At 46.3% G+C, this 20,819-nt stretch overlaps 1 protein-coding gene across 1 annotated transcript in view; it reads left to right on the top strand.

The window, feature by feature from the left end:
* Nucleotides 1-18,393, top strand: part of CHSY1 (chondroitin sulfate synthase 1) — a 78,509-nt gene extending 60,116 nt beyond the window's left edge. The window contains exon 3 of the mRNA XM_068410502.1: nt 15,963-18,393. Within this exon, the coding sequence (XP_068266603.1) occupies nt 15,963-17,555 (1,593 nt within the window). The 3' untranslated portion in view covers nt 17,556-18,393. The remainder of the gene's footprint in view (nt 1-15,962) is intronic.
* Nucleotides 18,394-20,819: the final 2,426 nt, after the last annotated feature.

Genomic DNA, 20,819 nt, shown 5'->3' with positions numbered 1-20,819 from the left:
ATCGGCTCCCCCCAGTTTTATGTCTGCAGGGGGACCCACGCGATGCCGATAACCGTTTGGCTATTTCAGTTTTGCTGAGAAGGGCTTGGCAAGTGATCACACACCCCTCCCAGCCATCCTCCCGGGTTGCATTTACAAAGGGGCTGTAGCTCTTCCACGTAGTTCTTGGATGGGAAGCGTTGCCTGTTGTGCCGAGGAAACCTGCTCCAGAAGCTCCCTCACACCGCTCCCCCATCCTCGGGAACGGTTGTTTCTGCTGCTTGTGTGGATGCCAGGACTGAAACATCAGGGAAACCGGAATGTTTGCGCTGTGAGCTAATCTACTCTTTAAAGATGTTTGATAATGCAATAAAATAGCTCAGCGGTGCGTTGCAATTACCTTTCACATTTCGTCATGCCTCTAAAATTTTTGTCTTCTGAAACTGGGACTATATTTTTAGTACAGTTCAACCAAAAATGTCTGGCCAAGAACCTGATATAGTACCTAGGAAAATGGAAATATTCCTTTAAATGTCTTCCAGAGCTGTGGTTTCCTCTGACTATTAAACTCCGTTTGTTATGCCCTGATTACATACTTTGGTCTGGGTTATATACGGCTTGGATTTATAATTCCATATATATGGGCAGTTTGATCTCTTCCTTGTTTTTTTAATAGCAGAAAGCACAACCTAGACTTTTATTTTAGCATGATATAAGCATAATTATTTAGTGGGCAAGAGAATTAAATATTACATTCTTTTGTTTGCCACTGAGGCTTACAGATTATTATTATTTTTTTCTTCATGGTTATGACCAAAAGATTCATGCTATTAAAACCCGAACCATTATGTCAGGGTAATGGTTTCTGTAACTTGCAAGTGAAGGAAGAAACCTAATACAGAGCTGGCTAATTCACCAGTGGAGTGGATTTGACATGTGGATTTGACATCATTCAGCAATGACATGAATTGGTGCATCTCTTAGAAATTGCATCTTGGTGAGTTCACACAGTTCACTCTTTCTGGCATTTTGCAGCACTCAGGGCATGAATTACTAGCAGTAGTCCCAACTACTCTCATAAACTACGACCCCTTACTGTCTTCTGCTCTTTGCAAGTCTTCAGTATATCTCTTTTCCTGTAAGGAAATTTCCAGGCTGGCATTTATCACCCAACTTCCTATCTAACGTGGTATCTGTGCAGAGCCCCTGCAGCTCATAAAGCTCCAACTGCCGCCTTGAGCAAGTCATCAGCTATTGTTCCTGCGCACTTTCTCATACCTGTGAACCATCTGATGCCTGTCTAGTTGCTCTCCTCCTATGGAACTTAAAGGAAAACCAGAGCAGACCAGCTCAGGTAAATGTCCTTTCAAGACAGTTTCCAGTCTCAGTACTGAGTGGGAGTTGTCTGAAGGATGAAGATGAGAAGAGTGTTTTGGGTAGGGTTGGTTTTTGATGTGTGCTTTTTGATGCTGTGGGGTTGTTTTACTTTCCCAGTGTATTTCAGCCCTTTGACAAAATGGAGAAGCTGACATTTAGTGAGTAGGGTGGGTTTTTTCCCATTCAGAGTGGACAGGTGGGCTACACCACAGAAGAAGAACAACCTACAAGGAGCCCAGGAAGCTGGGCTTTCAGGGCCAGGAAGACTGGCTTTGACCTACTTCTCAACTCATTGCAAATTACACGCTACATCTGCTAAGGTGACGTTGTTACTCTGCTAGTGGGTCACAAAACCTGGCTGCTCACCGTGCTGCCAAAGAGGACAGTGCTTTGCGTAACGGGAAGGCAGCAGCAGGCAGGCGCCGAGCGTGCCAGGGCTTCGGGTTCGGGCCACGTCACTTGGGTTCCAGCTGTAAAACCTTTTTCTTAAGAATCCTCCCAAGTGTGAAATCCCAGACCTCAAGAACAGGCAGTACTTTTGTTGAAAATCAGCATAAATCAGTGTAAATCACGTGTCTGCCTCCTCACCCGTCCCAAGTAAGGCAAAGAATCCTTTCCGAGTTGATGGATTTAGTGGAGTTTGTATGTGATTTCTTTTAATGTGCTTCAAATTAGTCACGGTGCTTTATTTCCTAGACTTCATTAAGCTTGTGGTCTGACCGTATTGTGATAGTCACTCCTAGCAGTTTACTGAATACTAGTTTTAATATCCGGATATAGATTTCTTCAATATCCTGCAATGCATTTTTCAGTGCTTTTCTGGATAATGCTAATACTAAACAGTCCGTGATGCACCAGGCCCCCAAGCTACATTTGAAGGTTAGCATAATGCTTTCCATCTTTCATCTGTGCGCAACACAGATTGCTGTTATGTTTTGGGGTTTTTTTAGGACATAAAGTACCCGAAAGGAGCATCTCGCTTAAAAAGCATTATAAAGTGACACAGCGGTGCTGCAAGCTTGCCTCTTCTGGTCTGCCCTTGTGCCTTCTCCCTTCCACTCTCTCCCTCTCTCTTTGCCCATCCTTTGCTCTTCTTTATCTGCAATGATAAATACTACAATGGTGCACTGTATCCATGGAGAACAAAATGCCCAGCAGATCATCTCGGTATTCTTCTGGCTTAAAGACTTGTAGAAACAAAGGTAATACCAGAGGGGAAAATAAAAGTTCTCTTTAGGCAGTTTGCCGAATAAAAAGGTGGCACACTGGATAGACTGGACTCGATTTGTCACCCGTGTTCCTGTGACGCTACTGAATTAGCTGTTAAAATTCCTGTGAAGGCAGAAAATAGCTATTTTGCAAGTCAAGAGGTCAGACTTCCCCCAGAGACAGAGGGTTGTTATTTGCTGGTGTGTATTGAAGCAGTTCTGGACCAGGTGTAGATTTGCCTTCTCCAAACAGAAAAAAGCCTTTGAACATATTACCATTGCCTTAAAAATAAAAAAGAAAACTATCCCCTCGGGCGTTTGACAGGAGGCCAGACCTCAGAGGACGGCTGGAGAGAGACAGACAGGTTTCTAACATCTGTTTCGGGTGGGTGGATTGTATTTGACTTTGGCGTTCGCATCAAGGAGAGGCAAAGGCAGCAAGAGGCACGGCTTGATGAAAAGCGTGGTCCAGCACGCTGCCCCGCTGGCTCTTTGATTTAAAAACCCAAACAGCGATGGGCAAAGCAGCCATGAAACGAGGGGTGAGAATCCTGGGTTACGTGCGTAGCTCTTTCTGTAGGCTTTAGAAGAAAAATACTGATAACGCTGGAGTTGGCATCCCAAATCAGATTGTTGGTATAGAATATGTCCTTGGCAGATGTCCTTGAGCGGAGTGAGAGCCTTCCTCCCACCCTGAGCTCTCTGGGTGCCTCAGGGCCCTGCCAGATGAGCTGTGTCGAATGGTACTGCTATTTTAAGATGCAGGTAGTGTGTCAGTGCCCACCTTGCTTTCTGACACACCTTTGCTACCCCGAGGGCTGAATCAGCAATGGGGAATATGTCCCTCTGCTGCCGGCTGAGCCTGTTTGCAAAAACTTGCTCCCAGTAGCGGTTTCGGAGCCTGCTGTCGGCTGTGAGTTGGGAGGGCACCTATTTGCTCCTTGGGTTCACGTCAGAGCCCTTATTAGCTCCAACTCGAAACCGCACTGAACTCGGGAACAACCTGCAGTTCAGATGACACAAGTATATCTCAGAAGAGTACTAAGGCAAATGCAGCAGAATGTAGGCCTGTGTGTCCCTCTGAAAGCCCCATTGAAGGGCTCTGGCTCCCTCGTGGACGTGCCTTCGTGGGACAGCAGAAGAACACAGTCCCCATCCATGCACCCTGCCCTCCCGGGCCGGTGGCCCGCCTGCCTCTGAACCGCGGCGATTTATAACGCCCCGAGGAAACGAGTACCCGTTTCAATGCAGCTTTAAGCTGTCAGGCTGTAAATTGTCTTGGTTCAGGAGCTACTTCAAAGCAGCCTTGCCTTCCTGCAGCAAGGAGAAGGCTCTTTGGCAAACCCAGCGTAAGTCATTTGCTATTCATGAGTCAAATCCCTGAAATGTCCTCGATCAACAACTAAAAATGGGTCAGAAGAAGACAAGGCATTGCTGTCTGGTGAAGGAAGCTGCTGACTCCACCAGCCTTCTCCATCTGTTGGCTACAGCTGCTTCTGCTTTCTCAGCAATGGCTTTTCCTCCCTCCCCGCCTTTCTCCGTTGTCCTCAGCAGCGTTGGGACTTTGACCCAGCGAGCAAACCCACCTAGAAGATCTCCATGTTTCCCTGCTCCTCCTGCTGCCCCTTGTCTCCCAGATGAGTGAGAAGTGTCACTGGGGTAAGGGAAAGTCACTAATGAAAATGTTAAAATTCCTCCAAGCTGCCTGGTTCCAACTCCAGGGGGGCTGCAGCCTTCAACGGGGAGGGAAGAGAAAGAAAGCACTACCTGAGCGAAAGCAGGCTGCTGGAGGGATGGAGGGACCCAGCAGTGGTGGCTGCAGGTAACAGGTACAAGTTTTGGAGCCAGGTCCGCTCTCCCAAAACTTCACCTGCAGCAGCTCAGTCGCAACCAGCAGAACGAAGGTTCCTCCAGGTCGGAAGCAGAGGAACAAAGAAAACCCTACGAAGGGACCGAAAAGCTCTTTGTGTGTGCGTGGCTCACGTTCAAGAGTTCGGTGTGTTGTGTGAGTAGCAAATCCTTCACCAAGCTTGGCAATATTTGAGGCAGTGTTTAATTTATTTTTTTCCTGTACTTTTCTAATGGTGGCTAATGCATTCCCATTCAGCATAACTGGGTTTATCGGTATCCACATCTCCAGCTTTAATTTAGGGCATTACAAAAGCAGCGGTTGAATATTCTTGTTGTCAAAACTAGATGATGGATGGTGTACATCAGCCTCTGCACACCCGCTCAGAGGTGAGCCCCTTGGTTTGACAGACTGTGTGTAATGCAAGAGGCACTCGCTTACAGAGCCCTGCAGAATTACACTGCTTGTTACTTTTCCAAACTGTGCCAGACAGCAAACTTCCAGAAAACCTCAGACCATATACAGTTAGCCAGCAACACTATGTGAAATCTTAACCATATTTGAACGAACGGGCTAACTTGGACACTGCGGGGAGGGAAATGCCAGTCTGCCTGACAGCTCGTTTTAATCATGAGAAAGTTGTTCCACTGACAGGAGGACAATAAAAGCTGTGGCTGCGTAGAAAGATGTGGCCTTTCTTCTAGTTTGGGGCGTACACAAAACTGTAGAGGAGTGAGCTGGTCCCAAACCTGTGCATGTGCAGCCATGCTTTCCCCTTCTTTCCCTGCCCTTCCCTTCTTTCACTGCTTTTCTCTTTCACCACTTTTTCTCTGCTTTCTGGGGTGTTGAATCTGCACCCACCCTGCCAACCCTATCCAAATGAGGCTCCAGTTTGCATTAATAAATCACTACTTTCTCCTAAAACGTGCCTTATTTTAAATATATTATCCCTTGTGCTTCAGCGAAGGGAGTAATAAAAATAGGTGACCTTTGTAGTTAGAACTGTTAATGCACAATTTATGGGGCTTTTGAGATACAGGGCGTGAAGGTCGAATTCTTGAGAGATCGTCAGCCCTCTGAATGGGCAAACTTCCTCTGCTGATCCCCCCGTTGATCAAGGAGCTGTAACTTTTATAACCAAACCGCTGTGTGTTTTAGATGGCAGAACTCTTTGAGGCAGAGACCTTGGTCGCCGTACGGTTTTGGCAGTGCCACGTCTACGCTGGATGGTGTATGTGTGTTCTCCAGCGATGAGACAAAGGGCAGATTTTGCTTTTAAACTTAGCACAGAATAGTGGGCAGGCTTTAAGTCCTGCGTGGTAATGATATAAGCGCAAGAAAAACACTTTCGCAATCGTGGCATCTCACTGTGGAAATTCTGTCTGCAGCAGCGGTGTTACCGCACGATGCTCTTTGCCATCGCAGCCTTCTAAAGCTGTGTTATCCCAGGGCCAGGGCTCAGCTGTAGGGTCCTCATGGGCTGACTGAAACATGTGGCTTCTCCACATAAAACAAGGGTTTGTGGCTTTACTTCCCTCCCCTCCTCTGAGCAATCATGAAACAATTCTTTTGGCAAAAAATTGAATGTGCACGCGTTTGAAACGCACACTTCAGAACAATGCTGTGCAGCTTTAGTGAACCCTGGAAGCTGTCATCCTGCGCCGCTCCCCGTGTGAAACAAGCTGGTGATTGAGTCCAGGCCCTTGTAGACAGTCTTCAAACCAGCTCCAGAAATGGTGGCTCTGGCTGAAAAACCAGACTGAAGACGAAGAACCGATCTGAGCTCGCAGGCTGGTGAAAGAGGAGCAGGGAAACCATCCGCCTGCGCAGGAGCTTGTAAGGAACTCCACAGCCTGTTCTTGTTTTCCACCAACAGGAATAGAAGGAGATGGTCTTTTAACTCCAGCTTAAATTAGGAGAAGCAGCCAGGAGATTGTGGAACGAGTTCCCGCTCCGTTGCTGGATGCCTTGGAGGGGCGTCCTGCTGACACCGGCCCCTGGCAAGAAACCCAGCACTGCTCAGGCTGCCGGCTCCACTCCCATTCGGAGCAGGCCAGCATTCAGCAGTGGCCAATGAAGGCAGGCAGCCTTGCTGTGGCGAGGGGAGGGAGACCGTGGTCCTCGCTGGAAGGCTTTCTGCTTTTGGGGGGCTGATACAGAGTTAGTCACAGGCCCTGGTGACACAGAATGTCAGGGATTGGAAGGGACCTCGAAAGATCATCTAGTCCAACCCCCTGCCAGAGCAGGATTGCCTAGATCATGTCACACAGGAACGCGTCCAGGCAGGTTTTGAATGTCTCCAGAGAAGGAGACTCCACAACCTCTCTGGGCAGCCTGTGCCAGTGTTCAGTTACCCTCACTGAAAGAAGTTTTTCCTTATATTTATGTGGAACCTCCTGTGTTCCAGCTTGCACCCATTGCCCCTTGTCCTGTCAAGGGATGTCACTGAGAAGAGCCTGGCTCCATCCTCGTGACACTTGCCCTTTACATATTTATAAACATTAATGAGGTCACCCCTCAGTCTGCTCTTCTCCAAGCTAAAGAGACCCAGCTCCCTCAGCCTCTCCTCATAAGGGAGATGTTCCACACCCTTGATCATCTTCGTGGCTCTGCGCTGTACTCTCTCTAGCAGTTCCCTGTCCTTCTTGAACTGAGGGGCCCAGAACTGGACACAATATTCCAGATGCAGCCTCACCAGGGCAGAGTAGAGGGTTTCAAGAGTGTCCCCTGAACAGTGTTCCTTTCTCCAGCTGCTCGCCTGGCAGAGGCGCAGCGCAGCAGCACCCACGGGGGCGGCTGTGGTGGTAGCTGGGAGGTGGGCTCGCTAGCAGAGAAATCAGAAATCTGATATATTCCCAGTTTTCTGACAATTTTCATTAGATGATGCTGATGCTGCTGGCAGAGAAGCGGTTTCACCATCGGTTGTTAGGAGAGCATAGAGCAGACGGATTTCTAAATGCAGTTACGAAAGATGCTCTGTCACTTTGAGGCTGTTCCTGGCACTGCAGGTTCCAAGGGCTGCAGCTTTGACACAGGCGGTTCAGCAGCTGGCCTTGTCTTGAGGATTTTATTCAGCGTTCCCAGCTCCCCTCTCACCCCTTTCCAAAAGATGTATTCCTGCCACGAGTCTTTGCGAGGGATCAGAAACAGCGAGCGTGGCCTGTTGCCATAAAAAGGGGAGCTGTGTCCCTCCTCGTCTAAAATGGTGCTGCTTGAGCTGGAAGTGCCAAAAGTTTTGAAAATCAATCTGTTCTTTAAAACACACCCCCACCTTTTTACACTCAGGGAAGAACTGCAGCAGGAGCTATTGTGAGGCCAAATCTTTGCCTAATTAAATTCACAATAATCTCCTGTGAAGGCTCGGAGAGATTTAGAGCTTTGCGCTGATGTGACTGCTTCAGCGCTGTCCCTCAGCGTGGACCTGTTACTGTGACATTGTCTCCATGCAGGGCACCATGTACCTACTCAGGGGTGGGGGCTCCTCAAACATCTTGCATCAAAGGAAAGCTGTGCTGGTGATGTGGGCAAGGCTGAAGGGGCTGGATCCTGCAGCCAGATCCCCTGGGGACAATCCTTCCCCCAGGCTTCTCGCAGAATCTGGTGTTGGAGACCTGGTCTGGTGTGTGCTACAAAATCACTGCTGTCCCCAGCCGGTCTGGCAGAGAGGCTAAACCTGCTCCGGCTTTATTTCTGATGTTGAACTGATGTTGAGATGATGCGTGGATGCCTAGGCTGCAGCTGAAGTTTCTCCAAGCAGAGGGTTTCTTCTCTACCCCACTGTAAGCAGCAGCTTGTGGTGGCCTTGCCAAGTGTTTTGGCTCACCATCCATCATGGCTCGCAGCTCCTACAAACGCCCTGGATGTGGAAAGTAGCTCCCAAATAGGAATCTTTGAATTCCATGGACAAGAGTATTTCTAAATGATTACATGACTGCCTCTTGAAAACACATGGTGGAAAATCACGCAGCAGGCCAGAAGAGGTCTTCTCTTCTGTAGTCTTTGCTCAGAGGAGACTGCATCCCTCTAACTCTGTTTCCAGCATCCAAAAAAATAGTTGCCAGGATGTCAGAAGCTTTCTGCTCATCATCTCCAAGAAGCTGCCCTCCAAGGGTCACGTGCTGCCTCTCTGAAATCTTAACACTTTGCATGAGAAAAAGCAGAGACAGGCTTCCAAGGCTGCGGCTCTTTCTTTCATGGGCCTGTTGAAATGCGTAATGAAAACCAAGTTTTTCTTGTTGCCTGCACTGCAGAGTCTGAAAGTGTGGAGTTGACAACAAGGCAAAGAAATCCCGAGACGCAGTGTGTTCGGTGGGCAAGTAATTTGGCGTCATCCCTGAGTTTGGCCTTTAAGTGAACAAATCGGTGGCGGGTCACCGTGTTCCTGGTTTGGTTTGGATCTGGGACAGAGGCAGTCCCTCGCTGCTGGAGAGGGAGAGTTGAATCATTTGCCCTGTGGGTCAAAGCCTTAACTCGAGCAAGGGGGAGCCATGTGCAGAACAGCACTCTGCGTCAGGACTCGTAATTTGGAAATTATGCTAGAAACAAATTTTGAGCACACTTTCTCAAGCAATAGCAGTGATAATTAGTCATTAGCACCTAGGATGTTCTGCTGCTTTAACAGCCGTAGCATAGAACATTTGTTAATATTTAGTGATGGTTTATTTGGTTTTGTTTCTGTTAAATCAGAACCTTTTGGTAGAAAATCCCGCAATTGCATCCAGCTCTCCTACGGTTTGCACAGTTAAATCTAAATATCCTAAAGTGGCATATTCTGTTTTATCTGGTTGCTCCTAAGGCACAAAATGCTTTCAGGTTATATTCTGGGTTATGCTTTAAAAACCTAGATCTGTGTCTGTAGAGAAGCACTTCCAGGCTTTATGGAGTGTTCAAAGGCAGCTGTGTAGTTTGTGTCAGATACACCCAAGGGGAAGGATGTTTCATTAAATAAGCAACCATCTTCTTTTGAGAGTGTTATGTGGTTGCAGTAGTCTTTCTTTTCTTTACCCAGCAGATCTGATTCAGCTTGTCCCCCTTATGCAAAATATGGGAGACCTGAGGAGGGAACCCTCATTTCATGACTAAGAGGAGACCAGGATCCTGTATCCTCGTTTAGACCAGGAGGCTGAAGCTCAGTTTAATGCAGGACCAGGAGGAGGGAAGTTCTCCTCTGCTTCATAGCTGGGAGGATCTCAGTTCCCAAGTGCTGTGGATTGCTCCCATGTGTAGGTTTTGGGTAATGAGATCATCAAGCTCCAGGTCGGAGGTGAAGTACACGATGCCAGTTTTGAAGACACATTCATTTTTGCAGGCTTTCTTCTTTCTGTTGCCAAGCTGGGAATACTTTAAAGGCTACTTGGTTTGAACTGTAAATGAATAAGTAATTTTTAAGCTCTTCTACTTGCTTACACAAGAAAGGCTTGGGAGAAGGACAGTTGTTTAATTAAACAGCTCCTCGGTATTTTTAACAAAAGATTGAACTCCAGCAGTAACTCTCCTAATACACAGATTCCTTGGGAATTCAATGACCTTGAGTTTGCTGTGCTTGAAGCTTGCCTTAGATACTTGGCTTCCTTTCTCGAATACTTTCGAGAGGAGAGCGGTGCAGAAGGCACTGCGAGGCTCTTGAGTGAGACAGGCGCTGTTTCACTTAGTATCATATAAGAAGAGGCAATTGTGTTGTGCAAAATAAACTTCTTGCTTCAGAGCATGCCTGGAGTTATTGCCCTCAGAGGTCGCAGTATATCACAGCTGGATCTGCCTCTGCTTCTCCAGCAGTCTGCTATGGAAAGTTTGAGTCCTGGCAGTTCAGGATGTCCAGCTGGTTTTCTTGCCCCTCTTTAATTTATGAAACAAAGCAAATGCAAACCAGTGGTACGTGATGAAATCTGCGTGAGAAGTAACTCGTCTGAGGGATCACATCATTTCATCGTGCTCCAGAGCTCAGGGCTTCGCTTGTCAGCTGAGAGGGAAGTCTGATCTCCCAGTGCCGAGTGGTGTTTCCTGCATCCTTTCCTGTAGTGGCAACTGGGGAGGTTTCAGGGATGAACAAGTGGCCAAGTTCACTGGAAATGAGTGTTTATCCATTACTTCCCTGTGTTTGTCTCCGCCATAATAACTCTGCCCAGGAGTGACTTCAGTCGTGTCAGTGGTTAGCTGTGGGATCACACATAAAGCATCGGGATTTCAAATGGAAAGATCATCATTAATAAGAACCCTGAATACACAGAGTTGTATCCCGGGAGGTCACCACAGTCTCCTCCTCCACCATAGGCAAGTCAGCAGTAAACGAAGACCCACTGCTCCTTCCCATTGGGTCTATATGCAAAATACTTTATCGATTTAGCTATAGCAGTGATTTAAGAACTAGAAAACTAGTGATCTGTTTTGCTTAATCCCTCCAAAGTGGCAAAGCTGTGTTAGTGCTACAATTAATTTCATGCAGTTACTTGGCATGTGGGTGCAAAACATCTTTCATTTCACTTCAGCCAACCAACAGGAACTGTCCCCTTGCACCGCTGCGGCTGCACCTCTGGAAGGAGGAGCGAGGAGGAGACGGGGGCGAGCACCCTGCGTAGTTTTGGCAGCAGAGCTGTGGAGCAGGGTGAGGTCTGTCCTGGCACTCACGTTACTCCCGAAGGAGAATGGCTCTGCACCAGCTGTGGAGAGGGACCTACGTGCTCATCTCCTCCCAAATGAGGTGCTCAGGCACTAGGTGACATTAGCCATCTTTCAGGCTTTTAATTAGTTTGGCTTTGTGTTTAAAGCACATCTTGGGCATTTCGAAGCCTGCCGTACAACGTGTCTTGTCCGTGATGGCTTTTCATGAAACTTGTGGGGCTGCGTTTTCTGGGCCGTGGTAGTACAATCTGGAGCTGTGAGAGAAAGCCCTCGGGGGCTAATCCGTGGCTGCAGGCCAGTTTCTGCATAAACTGGTCTTATTTTTAAAGTCCATTTTCTCCAGTACACTTTTTTTGGCCTGCAAAAGACTTCTTCATTTAAAACGAAGAACATAACACTCTCTCCTTTCAGTTGGTCTTTTGGACACGAGCCAGTAGTGCCCACAACAGCTGTACCACAGTTTAAACATTCAGTCTCTAATGGTTTGGGGAACATTAGGGTTTTTAAGGTTTCAACAGGTCTAGAGTAAATAGTGGTCAATAAAGAGTAGCTCTTCTTTGTATCCCTGCGCTCTTAGTGCCCTGCACTAGAATAAAGCATGCTTAGAATATAATCATTGCAAAATTAATATCCATGAAAGGTTCTTTTTTTTTTGAAAAGAACCATAGAGAAACCTGTTTCATTAAAAGAAGAGTTTGCAAGAGTTCAACTCGCAAGATTCTGGTGACGGACATGGGGAAGTTTGCACGTAACGTCTGTTAGACGTGCTTGTGTTGCTCCCTGTGTCTGTGTTTAATGGCTGCTACGTGGGAGGAACAAATAAATTACAGGTATTACTTTCTCTGTTGTCTTCTCCCACCCACTGATCTCTGTTAATGATGTACACAAGAGGTAATTATGATTTTTTTGTCTTCCTTACAACTTTTCTGGTATTACTTGGAGTCAAAAGCCCGTGTGCGCTAATAGGTATAATTTAGCGTAGTGTTTTGGACCCAAATGAGGTAGAAACTACATTAGAGGTGACCTTATTGCAGTCTACAACTACCTGAAGGGAGGTAGTAGCGGAGTGGGAGTCGGCCTCTTCTCCCAGGCAACTAGCGATAGGACAAGAGGACACAGCCTTAAGCTTTGCCAGGGGAGGTTCAGGTTGGACATTAGGAAGCATTTCTTCTCAGCAAGGGTCATTAGACACTGGAAGGGGCTGCCCAGGGAGATGGTGGAGTCACCATCTCTGGAGGGATTTAAGAAAAGACTGGACATGGCCCTTAGTGCCATGGTCTAGTTGCCATGGTGGTGTCAGGGCAATGGTTGGACTCGATGATCCCACAGGGCTCTTCCAACCTGATTGATTCGGTGATTCTGTGATTAGCAGCGATGGGTCATAATCGGACATTGCCCTTGTTAGTGATCAAACCCGATGTCAAGGACTAGCGCTGCCTTAATGATCTAAATGGATTAATGGTGGTGGAGCTGTCAAACTGTATGGAGGGAAGTGCTCATTTCTTTCAAGTTGTGTAGATGTGGCTGAGAAAACGCAATCCCCGTGGGGCTCCTTATCGTGAAGGAAAGCCCGTGGGCATCGCAGTGCTTCTGCAGCATCAGGTGAATGTCTGCAGGTGCCTCGGCCCAGGAAGGGTTAAATTGCTCTGTTGGCTGCCAGCCACTTGGACTTCAGTTTACAGCACTACATGCCACTGTGCAAAAATTGTTCATAAGTCATTATACTCCCTGAATCGATTAACCCCTCCCATTACCCTTCCATGGGTTTCCTACCGGTGTGGGGTGTTCCTAGATGGGGGATCGGGGCTGCAGGATGCTCGCACATCCCGTGCCTGTTCCACTTGCTGAATAAGAAGACGAGGGATGCTAGGAGAGGAGGAGACTTCATAGGAAGAACAATGACAGTGCCAGCCTTGCAAGGTATTCTTCTGAAAAATAAGATTATATAAAAGCCTGGCTACTGTGGTGCTTCTCATTAGTTGCACCGCAGGGTTGGCTGGAGCGCAGGGTTTGTTACAGTTGTCACCTTTTTGGCTGGAGCAAGGTGGCCGTTAGTAGATGTTTCAGTTGTAAATTGCTTTGCATTGAAGCACCAGTGAGATAACGTTTTATTTTCAGTTCAGTTTTCGAAGTTAGCTAGTTTTTGGAAGAGGCAAGAAGTAGTATTAAAAGTTCCGAAGTTAACCAGCCTCGCTAAGAGGTTACTCCTGCGTGGCAAGGCAGAGCTTTAAAATACGCTCATTAATTTTATTTAGGGCCATTTGCTAGGAGTTCATATCTTCTTTACTTCCATTGCAAAGTTTCATAACATTTTCCTACCCATCGGTATTCTATTAAAACTTTGTTGTGTAATCTAAAAGCCTTTCTGCTTCTCATGGTTTCCTCTTGTAGCTAATTCAGAATGCCCTAGATGGCAGTTTTGGAATAAATGCATTCAGGCTGCATGGTCTTGATTTTATTTTCTTATAAATTCAAAACAAGATTTGAAATTAACTAACTCCTATTGTCAATTTTCCTTTAAATAATAGTTGCCTAATGACATGATGTAAGAATTTTTATCTAATGTCACAATACTCTTGGGAAAGCCTGTGCCTATAGTTGCATTGTCGTTAAAATGTCAGTGAAATCTCCAGCCTGTTACCGTACGCGTTTAATACTTCTAGTTGTATGTATATGTGTTGTGTTAGAAAGGATAGATCAGTGGAGTCAGTAAAAACATACGTGTGGGTCCTGCAGTGTTGGACTGGTCTTGTTCTTGCTGTGTGAGCTCTCCCTTGTAAGAAATTGTGCTTACAGGAGTGACTGTAAGTGGGTGTGATTTGAGGTCTCCTAGAGAAGCAGCGAGGTTCAAAGTGGGCAAAAAATAAAGTGTTAGTAGTAGAGGAAACAATATAGGGATACAAATGAAGAACAGGCTTTGGGTGAGTGGAAAAACGTGCTTCTCAGGAAAGCATGAGGTTCATTCATAGAATCATAGACACATAGAATGGTTTGGGTGGGAAGAGACCTTAAAGATCATCTAGTTCCAACCCCCTGCGGCAGGGGACACCTTTCCACTAGACCAGGTTGCTCAAAGCCTCATCCAACCTGGCCTTAAACACGGCCAGGGAGGGGGCAGTTATTCAATTTGGATAACTCACTGCTGAATACAGGGTCAGACCAGGTAACCTCTTTTAAATCTTGGCGTGACTTCTAACGGGATATACATCTTGACCGGCAGCTCGTCTGTGGCTTGCCAAGAGGCCATCGCCAAGATGTTCTCCTTTGGCTGCGTGGCTGTATGGGATCTGTCTAATAAGAGGCAGCCTCTGCCCTCAATTGCTCACAGACAGCACGAAAGCAGCAGGAATCACGTCAGGGAGAGCGGGCAAGAGGGTGAACTTGAGCAGGAATGGAGAAGGGGTTAGGGATTGGTGATGACCCATGAAAAAAATGTCCTTTCTTTCTCAGTCCGGCTGAAATTCCTCCCTCCTTCCTTTGAAATGAATTACATTTGTTGGGATGAAAATCCCTGCGAGCCCTTTCAAGCACAGGCAGCTTGCTCCTGTGCTGCCCACAGCGATACGCTGAATTTCAGGGCACATCTGGTGCGTTAAGATAGCGGCAATTAAACCCAGGTGTAAGTTTATCCCTTAGATTCAACGTCGGTCCACAATAATGGGAAAAATGCAACTGGAGGTCTGACAAAACAGGACTTGTGCTGGGTCTGAACAGCTGGTGGAAGCACCACTGTTAAAGGGAGGCTTTCTGTGCCTGGGATTTTCCTTTTAGCACTCCCTTTAATTGCCATTATGTTTGAGTCGTTCTCTCTTCTGTTCGTCTTTTGGATTTTAGCTCTTTGCTGATCTTTACAGCCTTTTTACCTGTGCTTTATTGACTGGATGACCTGTAGCAAATTCTGCTGCCAGTAACATCGATTGGATCCTACAGGGAATGAAGCCGTTGTTTCAGCTCCTCTGGCCAGTTGATGACATTTGTCTTGTGACACGGAATCAGCCCATGATCTTTTTAAGTGTCCATTGTCTAGGCTGGTATATAACTGTGGCCTTGAGGGGTTTTTTTTTTCTCTTTTTTTTTTTCAGCTTGTTTTCCACATTATCATCCTGGTTTCCACATGCCTTTCATTGTATCAGCTACTGCCTGACCTGCTGAAAGCTGCTTTGCCTGCTTTTGAGTTGTGGCTTTCTGTAAGGCTTCTGAGTCTCATCTTACCTCGCTATCTTCTTGTCTGGAAATAGCAATTTCCACTTTGAGGATGCTTTTATTCTAGCGGGCATATGCATCCTGTATCACCTGCCTTCTGGAACTGCTGCTAGGAATCTCAGGTGCATTTTACTTTCTACTGACAGTTTAAAATGACAGGGGAACCGTAGCTTTGCATTGCAGCACTTGAGATAACGTATTTAGCATCTTGACATTCTGCAAGCTGGATTTTTAATGCCTGGACAGCATTTGGGTATAACAGAAAAGGTGTCGTCATACTTGCTTACTTTGTATATGGCATCCTTTTTTATTGTTCTTTATTATTATTATTCTTAAAGCCCATGGGAGGCAGAAGAATAGTATGAGTTTTGTAGAGAACACTTCATGGTTTTATTTTCCTGGTGATGCTGTATTGTTGTGAAAAAATGAGCTTGCAATCTACTTAGTGCTCAGTTGTTTGGCCGACGGTGACATCTCTAGAATGGGCTGTAGTAATCCCCAATCCACGGTAGATGTTTCTTTCACCAGTTTACAATGAGTAATCCTCTTAATTTCTTTGAATAGCAGCTGGTATTGCTACAACCTGTGCCTAAAACCGAGAACAGCTTATTCACAAAGCCTTCTGGCCCTGCGAGCGAGGAGGAATTTTCTCCCAGCGGGGGCTGCGTGGGCAAACTTTCACAAGTACAGCACTGCCGAGACACTAACTTCTCCTTTCTCTCTTCTAGATGCAGCAGCTGTTTTATGAAAATTATGAGCAGAACAAAAAAGGCTACATCCGAGACCTGAGGAACAGCAAAATACACAGAGCGATCACTCTGCACCCCAATAAGAACCCCCCGTACCAGTACAGACTTCACAGCTACATGTTGAGCCGCAAGATAGCAGAGCTGCGCCACCGGACTGTACAGCTGCACCGGGAGATCGTCCTCATGAGTAAATACAGCAATACAGAAGTCCACAAGGATGACCTGCAGCTGGGGATGCCACCCTCCTTCATGCGATTCCAGCCCCGCCACCGGGAAGAAATCTTGGAGTGGGAGTTTCTTACAGGCAAGTATTTGTATTCGGGTGCCGATGGGCAGCCCCCTCGGAGAGGAATGGACTCTTCTCAGCGCGAAGCGTTGGACGACATTGTTATGCAGGTCATGGAAATGATCAACGCCAACGCTAAGACCCGGGGGAGGATCATAGATTTCAAGGAAATACAGTATGGCTATCGCAGAGTAAATCCCATGTATGGAGCAGAGTACGTTCTTGACTTGTTGCTTCTGTACAAAAAGCACAAGGGGAAGAAGATGACCGTCCCCGTCAGGAGGCACGCGTACTTGCAGCAGACGTTCAGCAAGATCCAGTTTATGGAGCACGAAGAGATGGATGCCAAAGAGCTGGCCAGCAAAATCAACCAGGATTCTGGATCCTTGTCTTTCCTCTCCAACTCACTGAAGATGTTTGTTCCCTTCCAGCTCAGCCGATCAAAAGTAGAGAAGAAGGAACTCAAAGACAAGAAGATCAACATCCTGATTCCTCTCTCCGGGCGTTTTGACATGTTCGCAAGGTTCATGGGGAATTTTGAGAAGACGTGCCTCATTCCAAACCAGAACGTCAAGCTGGTTGTCCTGCTTTTCAATTCCAACTCCAACCCTGACAAAGCGAAGCAGATCGAGCTGATGAGAGATTACCGCTCCAAGTACCCCAAGGCTGACATGCAGGTTTTACCCGTGTCGGGGGAGTTCTCGAGGGCGCTGGCTCTGGAAGTCGGATCTTCTCAGTTCCAGAACGAGTCTTTACTTTTCTTCTGCGATGTTGACTTAGTGTTTACCACAGAATTCCTCCAGCGGTGTAGAGCCAATACAGTTTTGGGTCAACAAGTATACTTTCCCATCATTTTTAGCCAGTATGATCCAAAGATTGTTTATAGTGGAAAAGTTCCTAGTGACAATCATTTTGCCTTCACCCAGAAAACAGGTTTCTGGAGGAACTATGGCTTTGGTATCACCTGTATTTACAAAGGTGATCTTATTCGAGCGGGCGGCTTTGATGTCTCCATCCAAGGCTGGGGCCTTGAAGATGTAGATCTATTTAACAAAGTCATTCAAGCTGGCTTAAAAACTTTCCGAAGCCAAGAAATTGGAGTAGTCCATGTGCATCACCCTGTTTTTTGTGACCCTAATCTTGATCCAAAACAATATAAAATGTGCTTGGGGTCCAAAGCTTCAACGTATGGGTCCACACAACAGCTGGCTGAAATATGGTTTGAAAAAAATGACCCAAATTTTGGGAAAAGCAGCAATACTAATGGCTCGGTGAGGACAGCCTAATGTCCAGCTATGCTGGCAAAGACTTTTTTTTTAATTGTCTAATTTATTTTTGGGAAAATGTTTTTTGATAATTCACTTTTAAAAGACCACACAGGATATATTTTAGCAATCATCGTTGTTTTCTTACAAAGCGCTCGTTTTTGCGAAGAACAAGGCCGTTGGGTTTTTTTGTTGTCGTGTTTTTGGTTTCGAACAAAACTGTGATCAATATTTGCCTTCAAACAAACAAAAAAAAATTGATTAAGAGTTACCTGAGCGATCAGTGGAAATCTGACTTGAATTACAATTTCCTTATGAACAAAAGATTGTTTCCCACCGTTTCCGTTGCTGTCTTCGTTGCTGGGATTCTGTAAATCGGGACCTGAGCGTGCGAGCCGAGCAGCAAACCGCTGTATCTGAATGTTTTGTTGTGACTGCTGCCGTGCAAAGAGTCTGCTCGTGTCGTTAAGGATGGCCACTGGGTTTTAAATGGCGTTAGAGCAAAGCAAATCGGTGTGGTGAGGATAAGGGTGTTAATCACAGGAGGGTTTTTTTTCCAGATAGCTGATTATTTCAGTTTATAGATACACTTCCACTTAGTACGGCCAGGCAACTTCAAGGGAGGGAAGAAAGTAAGCACAGCCTGCTCTGCGGTCAGTCCTTGTAGAAATGTCTGTCTTCTGTTTGCTCCATATCTGGACATAACGTGTTAAGAATCCGTGGTGGGTTCTGTGTACTTCAAGAAAGATGTTGAGGTGTTGGAGCGAGTCCAGAGGAGGGCGACCAAGCTGGTGAAGGGTCTGGAGGGTCTGACCTACGAGGAACGGCTGAGGGAGCTGGGGGTGTTTAGCCTGGAGAAGAGGAGGCTCAGAGGTGACCTTAGTGCAGTCTACAACTACCTGAAGGGAGGGTGTAGCAGAGTGGGAGTCGGCCTCTTCTCCCAGGCAACCAGCGATAGGACAAGAGGACACAGCCTCAAGCTTCTCCAGGGGAGGTTCAGGTTGGACATTAGGAAGCATTTCTTCTCAGCAAGGGTCATGAGCCATTGGAAGGGGCTGCCCAGGGAGGTGGTGGAGTCACCATCTCTGGAGGTGTTTAAGAAAAGACTGGACATGGCCCTTAGTGCCCTGGTCTAGTTGCCATGGTGGTGTCAGGGCAACGGTTGGACTCGATGATCCCAGAGGGCTCTTCCAACCTCATTGATTCTGTGATTCTGTGTGTATTATCCTCAACTGCTGTCCTGGCTAGAGCCGAGACGATGCGACCGAGAAATGCCGGAGCGTCACGAGGGAGGGGAAGAGGATGGGGAATGCGAATCTCTTGCAGCAAAGCGACAGTGCACAACGGACAATTAGCGATCCCTAACGAGAACTTTGAAAAACCTTCTGTACCGAGTGTTCTGCACCTGATTGCGTTGATTTTGTTCAGTCGGTTACGTGATGTTAATGGGAACAATTATTACGTTTGATTTACTACTTTTGTTTTGGGATTATTTTTTTTCTGTATCTGATAGACCGTTAATTTATTTAATATCCATTGTTTTAGGTTCTTGACCTTTCCTTGAATATCTGTTAGTCATTTTAATATTTTATATATATATTTGTGTGTGTAAATATATATATATATATTAGGAATGTATTGCATCTTCTCACTGATAAGGTAGTGTACATCATACTTGCAGTAAATGATCTCCAAAGATTACTTTCTGAAATATTTTTTCATGGATCTTTTTTCCCAAATTTCTTTACCATTTTTGGAATGACTTCAGTAAGTTTAGGGGGGGTTTTTTTGGTGTTCTAAGAGGAACTGGGGATGGGGAGGCCGAGCACAAGGAAAGTGTGATCCTTATGAATTAACACCTAGTGAGGTAAGAGAAAAATATACAAAATAAAGTGCCTTAAAGCCGGAAAGGGAACCCTTTACACTGAGACTTAGTGAGTGGACGTTGTCATTGAAGCAGGCCTGTCAGGACCTACCTACCTGTAAATACCTTGCTCCGCAGAAACAAACAATAAAAACCAGCCAACAATCTATTTTTCTATCGTATCCTCCAGCACCATTTCGTCTCATTGCTCTCAGTTCCACTTTGCCTGCTCTTTGGGAAGTGGAGACCAGTGAAGGAAGAGAGAAACCCATGCTTGTTGCCATGTTTGAAGGGATCTTATGGAGTAATTGCTATTCCAGTAGAAGAAATAACCCTTGTTTACACGTGTATGGAATATGAACTGCAACTAGTGTAGAGTCGGTGTCTTATAATGTTCATCGTTTTTTGGTGACAGTCCCAAGGATGTAGGAACTTGGATGGATTCAGTGCATGGAAAAATCTTTTTTTTTTTTTTTTTTTTTTTTTAAGACTTGCTTCTAAGATGCAATAAAGATTTTTTATTTGCAATCAGAGCTCCTCATGTCGTCTGCCTCGGTCTGTGTCGTTTCATACAGCGAAGGTAAAGCGGTTTGGGGGAGTAAGTCCAGCTAAAAGCATCTACAACTACCTGAAGGGAGGTTGTAGCGCAGTGGGAGTCGGCCTCTTCTCCCAGGCAACTAGCGATAGGACAAGAGGACACAGTCTCAAGCTTCACCAGGGGAGGTTCAGGTTGGACATTAGGAAGCATTTCTTCTCAGCAAGGGTCATTAGACACTGGAAGGGGCTGCCCAGGGAGATGGTGGAGTCCCCATCTCTGGAGGGGTTTAAGAGAAGACTGGACATGGCCCTTAGTGCCATGGTCTAGTTGCCATGGTGGTGTCAGGGCAACGGTTGGACTCGATGATCCCAGAGGGCTCTTCCAACCTGGTTGATTCTGTGATCTCCCTCTTACAAGGGGTTTTGCCTCTGTGTTGTGTTTTGGCCCGGAATAAACTTAATGCCTCAGACCTTGGCTCTGGGGAAAGGGAAAGCAAAGCCGATGGTCAGGCCCTGCTGCACGCTGCCGGCGCTGCCCGAGCTGGGCGATTCCCTGGGGCAGCCGGTCATCTCTAACAGAGGGGTTTGACTTTTTCCTCCTGAAAAGATTTAAAAGTGCTTTTGCTGTCTGAAAACATCCCTAACTACACATTTAAAATGCATACGATGACAAGGCTGGATAATTGAGTAATGGTTTGTGTATTCAAAACACAGTAAAAATAATTATTGTGTCGAGCACTTACTTTTAAGAGCTCTGCCAGTTTTATCACAGTCGTTCAATATTGGTGTGAGGATTTTTTTATGTAACAATTAAGTCCCAAAACAAGTATCTCAGGGATTACAGAAGTGTTTCTTCACACAAGGGAAAGAAGAAAGCAAAGCAA

The sequence above is a fragment of the Nyctibius grandis genome, chromosome 11 (assembly GCF_013368605.1).
Source record: "Nyctibius grandis isolate bNycGra1 chromosome 11, bNycGra1.pri, whole genome shotgun sequence".
NCBI classification, from domain to species: domain Eukaryota; kingdom Metazoa; phylum Chordata; class Aves; order Nyctibiiformes; family Nyctibiidae; genus Nyctibius; species Nyctibius grandis.
Note: the sequence above shows the minus strand (reverse complement) of the source record. Positions and strands in the feature narration are given on the sequence as shown.